This window comes from Oncorhynchus mykiss, chromosome Y (genome assembly GCF_013265735.2).
Source record: "Oncorhynchus mykiss isolate Arlee chromosome Y, USDA_OmykA_1.1, whole genome shotgun sequence".
Classification (NCBI taxonomy): domain Eukaryota; kingdom Metazoa; phylum Chordata; class Actinopteri; order Salmoniformes; family Salmonidae; genus Oncorhynchus; species Oncorhynchus mykiss.
Genome location: NC_048593.1, coordinates 38577724 through 38588521, shown reverse-complemented (window position 1 = coordinate 38588521; position 10798 = coordinate 38577724). Strand labels below are relative to the sequence as shown.

Here is a 10798-nt window from a genome sequence, read left to right as displayed (position 1 = left end):
AAACCATCTCACTCTAGTTAAAATATGCTAATTCTTCCCCCTCTCTTTTTATGATATGAGCTATACATTTTGTTAGTATTTTTGCATTACAAAACAGAAGAATAACAGGTATCCATTATTATTTGTTATCCATTGGTTCTTGTAAGTTTAAGGTTTAAAGAGGTGGACTCATACTGCCATCCAGGTTACTCAACAGGTTTGAGGTTTAAAGAGGTGGGCTCATACTGCCATCCAGGTTACTCAACAGACAATTGTGAAATGATTATACATTAGTTTTGTAGATGAATTGCTTTCTGCAGTTTTTTTTAAATATTTGTTTTAAATGCAATGGATATTGCTTGCTCTGATATAGACAATAGCATAATACATTTAGTAAATGAGCCCCCTTTAACCAACAACTTTGTGGATACAGGGCAAGCACTGTGCCGACAGTATGTGCCATAAAGCTCCAGATCACTTTTCAGAGAACACAATGGGGCAGTTTCCTGGACACAGATTAAGCGTAGTCATGGACTAAAATGTATACCCGATGGAGATTCTCAGTTGAAAGTGCTTTTTAATCCAGGGCTAGACTTAATCTGTGTCCAGGAAACCAGCCCAATGAGTTTACAGACACTGAGGCTACATACAGTTGTGGGACAGTCTCAGCAATAATCCTTATGCAATAAGGGGATATTTCTGACAAAGGCCTAAGAGACAGTAAAACAATTGCCGCCAGTGTGAATGAGGATGAAAATCTGGTGTCTCCCAAAAGGCACCCTGTTCCTTTTATAGAGCACTGCCTTTGACCAGGTCTCACTGCCTTTAACCAGGTCTCACTGCCTTGGTTCCGGGCTCACTGCCTTGGACCAGGGCTCACTGCCTTGGACCAGGGCTCACTGTCTTGGACCAGGGCTCACTGCCTTGGACCCGGGCTCACTGCCTTGGACCAGGGCTCACTGCCTTGGACCAGGGCTCACTGCCTTTGACCAGGGCTCACTGCCTTGGATCAGGGCTCACTGCCTTGGACCAGAGCTCACTGCCTTTGACCAGGGCTCAATGCCTTGGACCAGGGCTCACTGCCTTGGACCAGGGCTCACTGCCTTTGACCAGGGCTCACTGCCTTTGACCAGGGCTCATTTCCATAGAGAGGGAAATTAATGTACAGTAGGAAAAAAAAAAAGTTAAATGTATGTACTTAAGGATCTGTCAAAAGATATACTATTAAAAAACATGAGCTGGCGCACACCCATTGTCACGCTCTGACCTAAGATATCTCTGTTGTCTTTATATTTTGGTTAGGTGAGGGTGTGACTAGGGTGGGTACGCTAGTTTTTGTATTGTCTAGGGTTTTTGGTACAGTGCCTTGCGAAAGTATTCGGCCCCCTTGAACTTTGCGACCTTTTGCCACATTTCAGGCTTCAAACATAAAGATATAAAACTGTATTTTTTGGTGAAGAATCAACAACAAGTGGGACACAATCATGAAGTGGAATGACATTTATTGGATATTTCCAACTTTTTTAACAAATCAAAAACTGAAAAATTGGGCGTGCAAAATTATTCAGCCCCTTTACTTTCAGCGCAGCAAACTCTCTCCAGAAGTTCAGTGAGGATCTCTGAATGATCCAATGTTGACCTAAATGACTAATTATGATAAATACAATCCACCTGTGTGTAAGTCTCCATATAAATGCACCTGCACTGTGATAGTCTCAGAGGTCCGTTAAAAGCACAGAGAGCATCATGAAGAACAAGGAACACACCAGACAGGTCCGAGATACTGTTGTGAAGAAGTTTAAAGCCGGATTTGGATACAAAAAGATTTCCCAAGCTTTAAACATCCCAAGGAGCACTGTGCAAGCGATAATATTGAAATGGAAGGAGTATCAGACCACTGCAAATCTACCAAGACCTGGCCGTCCCTCTAAACTTTCAGCTCATACAAGGAGAAGACTGATCAGAGATGCAGCCAAGAGGCCCATGATCACTCTGGATGAACTGCAGAGATCTACAGCTGAGGTGGGAGACTCTGTCCATAGGACAACAATCAGTCGTATATTGCACAAATCTGGCCTTTATGGAAGAGTGGCAAGAAGAAAGCCATTTCTTAAAGATATCCATAAAAAGTGTTGTTTAAAGTTTGCCACAAGCCACCTGGGAGACACACCAAACATGTGGAAGAAGGTGCTCTGGTCAGATGAAACCAAAATTGAACTTTTTGGCAACAATGCAAAACGTTATGGTTTGGCGTAAAAGCAACACAGCTCATCACCATGAACACACCATCCCCACTGTCAAACATGGTGGTGGCAGCATCATGGTTTGGGCCTGCTTTTCTTCAGCAGGGACAGGGAAGATGGTTAAAATTGATGGGAAGATGGATGGAGCCAAATACAGGACCATTCTGGAAGAAAACCTGATGGAGTCTGCAAAAGACTTGAGACTGGGAGGGAGATTTGTCTTCCAACAAGACAATGATCCAAAACATAAAGCAAAATATACAATAGAATGGTTCAAAAATAAACATATCCAGGTGTTAGAATGGCCAAGTCAAAGTCCAGACCTGAATCCAATCTAGAATCTGTGGAAAGAACTGAAAACTGCTGTTCACAAATGCTCTCCATCCAACCTCACTGAGCTCGAGCTGTTTTGCAAGGAGGAATGGTAAAAAATGTCAGTCTCTCGATGTGCAAAACTGATAGAGACATACCCCAAGCGACATACAGCTGTAATCGCTACAAAGTATTAACTTAAGGGGGCTGAATAATTTTGCACGCCCAATTTTTCAGTTTTTGATTTGTTAAAAAAGTTTGAAATATCCAATAAATGTCATTCCACTTCATGATTGTGTCCCACTTGTTGTTGATTCTTCACAAAAAAATACAGTTTTATATCTTTATGTTTGAAGCCTGAAATGTGGCAAAAGGTCGCAAAGTTCAAGGGGGCCGAATACTTTCGCAAGGCACTGTGTGTCTAGGATTTTTGTAGGTCTAGGTGATTTGTATGTCTATGGTGGCCTGATATGGTTCCCAATCAGAGGCAGCTGTTTATCGTTGTCTCTGATTGGGGATCATATTTAGGTAGCCATTTCCCTTTGGTGTTGGTGGGATCTTGTCTATGTGTAGTTGCCTGTCAGCAGTTGTTTGTATAGCTTCACGGTTCATTTTGTTATTTTGTTAAGTGTTCATTATTTTAATAAATAAGAATGTACATATACCACGCTGCACCTTGATCCGATCCTTATAACGAATGTGACAGAAGATCCCAACAAAAATGAACCAAGCAGCGTGTTCAGGAGGAATGGACCTGGGAGGATATTTTGGATGGAGCAGGACCCTGGATGCAGACTGGGGAGTATCGCCATCCTAAGGAGGAGATAGAGGCAGCGAAAGCGGAACGGCGATATTACGAGGAGCTGTACCAACGAGACAAGCACAAGAGGCAGCCCCATAATTTTTTTTGGGGGGGGGAACACAGGGAGATTGGCTGAGTCAGGTTGCAGTGCTCAGGTGAGCATCCAGCCAGGACGCATTGTGCCAGCTCTATGCTCCAGATCTCCAGTGCGTCCTGTGCCTGCTCCCCGCACTCGCCCTGAGGTGCGTGTCACCAGCCCGGTACCACCAGTGCCGGCACCACGCACCAGACCTTCAGTACGCCTCCACACTCCAGAGCTTCCAGCGACAGTTCCCAGTCCTGAGCTTCCGGCGACAGTTCCCACTCCTGAGTTTCCAGCGACAGTTCCCAGTCCAGAGCTTCCGGCGACAGTTCCCAGTCCAGAGCTTCCGGCGACAGTTCCCAGTCCAGAGCTTCTGGCGACAGTTCCCAGTCCAGAGCTTCCGGCGACAGTTCCCAGTCCAGAGCTTCCGGCGACAGTTCCCAGTCCAGAGCTTCCGGCGACAGTTCCCAGTCCAGAGCTTCTGGCGACAGTTCCCAGTCCAGAGCTTCTGGCGACAGTTCCCAGTCCAGAGCTTCTGGCGACAGTTCCCAGTCCAGAGCTTCCGGCGACAGTTCCCAGTCCGGAACCTCCACCGACGGTCCACAGTCCGGAACCTCCACCGACGGTCCACAGTCCGGAACCTCCACCGACGGTCCACAGTCCGGAACCTCCACCGACGGTCCACAGTCCGGAACCTCCACCGACGATCCACAGTCCGGAACCTCCACCGACTGTCCACAGTCCGGAACCTCCAGCGACGGTCCACAGTCCGGAGTCTCCAGCGACGGTTCCCAGTCTGGGGTCTCCAGCGACGGTTCCCAGTCTGGGGTCTCCAGCGACGGTTCCCAGTCCGGGGTCTCCGGCGATGATCCGCAGTCCAGAGCCTCCGGCGATGATCCACAGTCCAGTTCTACAAAGGCGGAGAGATCAGCGTAAAGGGGGAGGGGGGGGGGCTGCGTCCAGAACCGGAGCCGCCACCAAGGGTAGATGTCCACCCGGACCCTCCCCTATAGGTTCAGGTTTATGGCCGGGAGTCCGCACCTATGTGAGGGGGGGGGGGGGGGGTACTGTCACGCCCTGACCTAAGATATCTCTGTTTTCTTTATATTATGGTTAGGTCAGGGTGTGACTAGGGTGGGTATGCTAGTTTTTGTATTGGTTTAGGTTTTTTTGTATGTCTGGGGTTTTTCTAGGTCTGGGTGATTTGTATGTCTATGATGGCCTGATATGGTTCCCAATAAGAGGCAGCTGTTTATCGTTGTCTCTGATTGGGGATCATATTTAGGTAGCCATTTCCCTTTGGTGTTGGTAGGATCTTGTCTATGTGTAGTTGCCTGTCAGCAGTCGTTTGTATAGCTTCACGTTTCATTTTGTTATTTTGTTAGTTTGTTCAGTGTTCATTCTTTTAATAAATAAGAATGTACGCATACCACGCTGCGCCTTGGTCCGATCCTTATAACGAACGTGACACCCAGAAAAAATTGTTTGTGTGGAGGTACTGACTAATGTCGAAAAAACTATATACTATCAAAATAAAGAACGTTGCACTGTCACGCCCTGACCTTAGAGATCCTTTTTATGTCTCTGTTTTGGTTTGGTCAGGGTGTGAGTTGGGGTGGGCATTCTATGTTTTGTGTTCTATGTTCTCTATTTCTTTGTGTTTGGCCAGGTATGGTTCTCAATCAGGGACAGCTGTCTATCGTTGTCTCTGATTGGGAACCATACTTAGGTACCTTTTTCCCACCTGTGTGTGTGGGAGGTTGTCTCTGTTTAGAGCACTTTGCTTGTGAGCTTCACGGTTTGTTTTTGTAGTGTTTATTGTTTTGTTTGGCGTCATTTTGCTTAAAATAAAGAAAATGTACGCTCACCACCTTGGTCCTCATCCTTCAACAGCCGTGACATGCACACTCCATGTATAAACTCAGAGCAATTTAATGGGTATTTACCCACGTTTCGGCATCACTGTGACTTCCTCTAGATACAGTTGAAGTCGCAAGTTTACATACACCATAGACAAATATATTTAAACTCAGTTTTTCAGAATTCCTGACATTTAATCCAAGTAAAAATACCCTGTCGTAGGTCAGTTAGGATCATCACTTTATTTTAAGAATGTGAAATGTCAGAATAATAGTAGAGAGAATTATTTATTTCAGACTTTATTTATTTCATCATATTTCCAGTGGGTCAGAAGTTTACATACACTCAATTAGTATTTGGTAGCATTGCCCTTAAATTGTTTAACTTGGGTCAAACGTTTCGGGTAGCCTTCCACAAGCTTCTCACAATAAGTGAGCTCAATCCTCCTGACAGAGCTGGAGTAACTGAGCCAGGTTTGTAGGCCTCCTTGCTCGCACACACTTTTTCAGTTCTGCCCACACATTTTCTATAGGATTGAGGCCAGGGCTTTGTGATGACCACTCCAATACCTTGACTTTGTTGTCCTTAAGCCATTTTGCCACAACTTTGGAAGTATACTTGGGGTCATTGTCCATTTGGAAGACCCATTTTCAACCAAGCATCAACTGATGTCCTGAGATGTTGCTTCAATATATCCACAATTTTCAATTCATCATGATGCCAACTATTTTGTGAAGTGCACCAGTCCCTCCTGCAGAAAAGCACCCCCACATCAATACTTCTACTGCTACTGGTACCTGTAGTTAAATAATTATACATATATTCATAATTTCCTAATTCTTCAAGGGCTGGATTTTCAACCACAGAATGAATCCACCATTCATTCTGATCTTAACCCGAACCCTCCGATGTCCACAAATTAACCCATCTTTCCCAGTATAATGCTATTTCCTTTTGTAATACCAGCACTAGAAATACTGTTTTACTCAAGTAGAAGAATAATGACTGACTTTGATAAATACTGAAAGGACAAGTACTTGGAAAAGCTTCTCAATTACAGCAATGCGAGTAGTTTTAATGAGTTACTTTACACTTCTGTGTATTTACTACAACTTGACATTATAAATAAAGTTGTATTTAAAAAGTATGGTAATTTCTTATCAAGAAATGGGGAAATATCCCTGGACTGCGCATATTTGAAAAGTGTAACTAAATCAAGTCCATCGGGATTGAGTTACAGAAAAGTATTCAGACACAATTTGTTACATTATTCAGACCATTTGAGACTCGAAATGAACTCAGGTGCATCCTGTTTCCATTTATCATCCTTGAGTCCACCTATGGTAAATTCAGTTGATTGGACATGATTTGGAAAGTCACACATCTGTCAATACAAGGTTCCACAGTTGACAGTGCATGTCAGAGCAAAAACCAAGCCAAGAGGTCGAAGGAATTGTTTGTAGAGCACCGAGACAGGATTGTGTAGGGACACAGATCTGGGGGAGGGTACCAAAACAGTTCTGCAGCATTGAAGGTCCCCAAGAACACAATGGCTTCCATCATGTTTAAATGGAAGAAGTTTGGAACCACTAAGATTCTTCCTAGAGCTGGCCACCCGGCCAAACTGAGCAATTGGTGAAGGGCCTTGGTCAGGGAGGTTTCCAAAAACTCTATGGTCACTCTGACAGAACTCCAGAGTTCCTCTGTGGAGATGGGAGAAGCTCCTAGAAGGACAACCATCTCTGCAGCACTCCACCAATCAAGCCTTTATGGTAGAGTTGCCAGTCGGAAGCTGTAGAGCAACGCTCCCCATCCAACATGACAGATCTTGAGAGATTCTGCAGAGAAGAAAGGGAGAAACTCCCCAAATATAGGTGTGCCAAGATTGTCGCTTCATACACAAGGAAACTCGAGGCTGTAATCGCTGCCAAAAGTGCTTCAACAAAGTACTGCGTAATCGGCCTGAATACATATGTAAATGTGATATTTCAGTTTTTATTCTTTATAAATGTGCAAAAAAAGTGTACAATCCTGTTTTTGCTTTATCATTATGGGCTATTGTGTGTAGATTGATGAGTGGGGGAACAAAAACAATTTTATCAATTTTAGAATAAGGCTGTAATGTAACAGAATGTGGAAAAAGTTAAGGGGTCTGAATAGTTTCTGCATTCACTGTATATAATCTATATATATTTTTTTATCAAATGTAGTCTTATAAAGTTATTTCAAATAGTACATATTGTTGAGCAACCTTGGTCCGGTGTAGTCCACAAAACACATTGCATGTAACAAACACTTACTTGACCTACAGCATGGGCAATCAAGTTAATGTTTCTGACATTTTCGGATTACAAAACAACTATTGATTTAGAACCACGGAGAGTTACCGCAAGTCACAAAGGAAATAGGAGCTGCCTCCACTATTCCAGCAACATTTCAACTTCAACATAACCTAATCACCTATCCTTAGTCTAATACAGTGACAACTAAAAGATACCAAAAACGATTTATTCCAATCAACGTTAAGCTAAATATGATGTGGCTTGTAGAGAAAAGCCAATACCATCCTCCTCTTTCATGTTGCCTTTGCCTAAACGGTCTATGACTCTATCATAGAGTACACACTTTCAATTTATGTTTTTCTGGGATACCTGGCTAAAAAACTTGCTCGCAAGCCTAACTTCCTTTCATGGGCAACAATGCGTCAGGCCATTAGCATGCTACATCTAGCTACAGTGCCAGTAAAAAAAAATTGGACACACCTACTCATTCAAGGGTTTTCTTTATTTTTTTTTACTATTTTCTACATTGTAGAATAATAGTGAAGACATTTCAAACTATGAAATAACACATATGAAATCTTGTAGTAACCAAAATTGTTAAACAAATCAAAATATATTTCATTTTTTAGATTCTTCAAAGTAGCCACCCTTTGCCTTTATGACAGCTTTGCACAGTCTTGGCATTCTCTCAACCAGCTTCATGAGGAATTCATTTCAATTTACAGGTGTGTCCAAACTTTTGACTAGTACTTTATGAATATATAATGGTGTACATAGACTGTATGGTGGAAAAGTACTCAATTGTTATACTTGAGTAAATGTATAACAATTAACAACAATTACCCCAAGTAAAAGTGAAAGTCATCCAGTAAAATACTACTTGAGTAAAAGTCTAAAAGTATTTGGTTTTAAATACACTTAAGTATTTAAAGTAAAAGTATAAATCATTGCACATTCCTTATATTGAGCACACTAGACAGCACAATTGTCTTGTTTTTTAAATGTATTTACAGATAAAAGTTCAGAGCAGGGTACTGGTGTTAGCCTGCTAGTTACAGTGTCTAAGATGCAGGGTACTGGTGTTAGGATGCTAGTGACAGTGTCTAAGGTGCAGGGCACTGGTGTTAGTCTGCTAGTGACAGTGTCTAAGGTGCAAGGTACTTGTGTTAGCCTGCTAGTGACAGTGTCTAAGGTGCAAGGTACTGGTGTTAGCCTGCTAGTGACAGTGTCTAAGGTGCAGGGTACTGGTGTTAGCCTGCTAGTGACAGTGTCTAAGGTGCAGGTTACTGGTGTTAGCCTGCTAGTGACAGTGTCTAAGATGCAGGGTACTGGTGTTAGCCTGCTAGTGACAGTGTCTAAGGTGCAGGGCAGGGTACTGGTGTTAGCCTGCTAGTGACAGTGTCTAAGGTGCAGGGCAGGGTACTGGGCGGAGGCCAGCTAGGGACAGTGTCTAAGGTGCAGGGCAGGGTACTAGGCGGAGGCCAGCTTTTGACAGTGTCTAAGGTGCAGGGCAGGGTACTGAGGGGCGGTAGGCTTGTGATTACTGTTTAACAGTCTGATGGAATGGAGATGGAAGCTGTTTTTCACTCTCTCTGTTCCAGCTTTGATACACCTGCATTGTCTCCGCCTGCTAGATGGTAACAGGGTGAACAGGCCGTGACTCGGGTGGCTGAGGTCTTTGATGATCTTCTTGGCCTTTCTGTGACACCGGGTACTGTAGATGTTCTGAAGGGCAGGCATTGTTCATCTGCTAAACTGTAGCGTCTGCTAAACAGTAGCGTCTGCTAAACACGACCAATAAACACTGATTTGATATGTTTGACCGACCATGCCGTGACCCCAATCTGTCCCAGGGGGGAGTGGGATATGCTTAAAGCACATTTATATTTCACCCAACACTGTACAAGTAAACACGTGTACATGTGTGAAACAGGACTAATGTAAACACTCCCTAATTTACCTTTTGAGAATTAATATCCCTTCAAATTATTTTGACAATATTGTTGCAATTGATTTCACGCACAATTATCAAACCATGCGATAACTAGTATTGTGTGTCAACATTTTAACCGTTTTTGTTATTTTTTTTAATTTGTTGATATTTAAAAGAAGAGTGCACTTTCATATATGTTAGTGAGGGTTCATACCTCGTCATACCCGACTCTATACATTCATTTTACATTTGAGATTTGATAAAACATGTCAGTCAAGTCACATCTGTATTTGATTATGTGTATCCCAAAATATATAATAACAAATAAATAACTCACCCTTTTTGACATTTTATTGATACAGTTCTTTTTCTTCTAGACAGTATCTGAACCAATCTCTTTCTAATCTCCTTGGTCTTCAGACAGTAGATTGTAGGGTTGATCAGAGAAGGTAACAGCGTAGCTATAATCAGTAAAGCATTACGCTCCGTCAGATTCAGCCTCACCCCTATCCTCGTCAACAACACAGAGACCAACTTGGGAGCGTAGTAACAGGACACCACAATGATGTGACAAATACAGGTATTAAACCCCTGTGCTCTGCTCTCACTGTTTGGCAGTCTCAGGAGTGTGTAGATGATTTTAACGTATGACAGTATAATTAAGGGAAACTGGCCCGCGAGGAGCCATAGAGCCAGAATGGTGGGAATCAGGAAGTAAGGTTCAGGGTTGACACAGGCAGCCCTGATTAACGCTGGGTAATCACAAAAGACGTACCTAATGATTGGTTGGCAGTATGGAAGGTTGTCAAAGTCTGCCCAAGCAAGAGCAATTCCTAAGCATATTATACCAATGAACCAGGAAGCTATGATTAACACAAATATTTGTGCGTTAGTCAGGATGCTGTGGTACCTAAGAGGGTTGCTGATAGCGATGGTTCGGTCCAAAGCCATCAGGGACAGGGCCAGACACCCTGTGATGTCACCCAGGTGGTAGATGTACATGCTTGATATGCAGGAGTAGTAGGAGATGGTTTTGACCTCGCCCAGCAGGACAGAGATCATGGTGGTGCTGGTGCTGGAGGTGAACATGATGTCCACCACGGCCAGGTTACAGATGAGGAGGTACATGGGCGTGTGCAGCCGTCTGTCCGTCAAAATGATGCAGATGTTGGTGCCGCTTCCCAGAATCACAAGGAAATAGGTGATGAAGATGAGGAAGCCCAGGAGCTTCTGGTGAGAGAGGTGGTCGAAGCCAGTGATGGTAAACTCCTCCACATTCTTCCCAGTGAAATTCACTGAAGACAT

At 43.5% G+C, this 10798-nt stretch overlaps 1 protein-coding gene across 1 annotated transcript; it reads right to left on the bottom strand.

Annotated features, from left to right (window-relative positions):
• Nucleotides 1–9688: 9688 nt before the first annotated feature.
• On the bottom strand, nt 9689–10798 carry LOC118945356 (olfactory receptor 10G4-like). The gene has a single exon (XM_036968229.1). It carries the CDS (start codon nt 10796–10798, stop codon nt 9827–9829), a length of 972 nt encoding a protein of 323 aa, XP_036824124.1. The 3' UTR covers nt 9689–9826.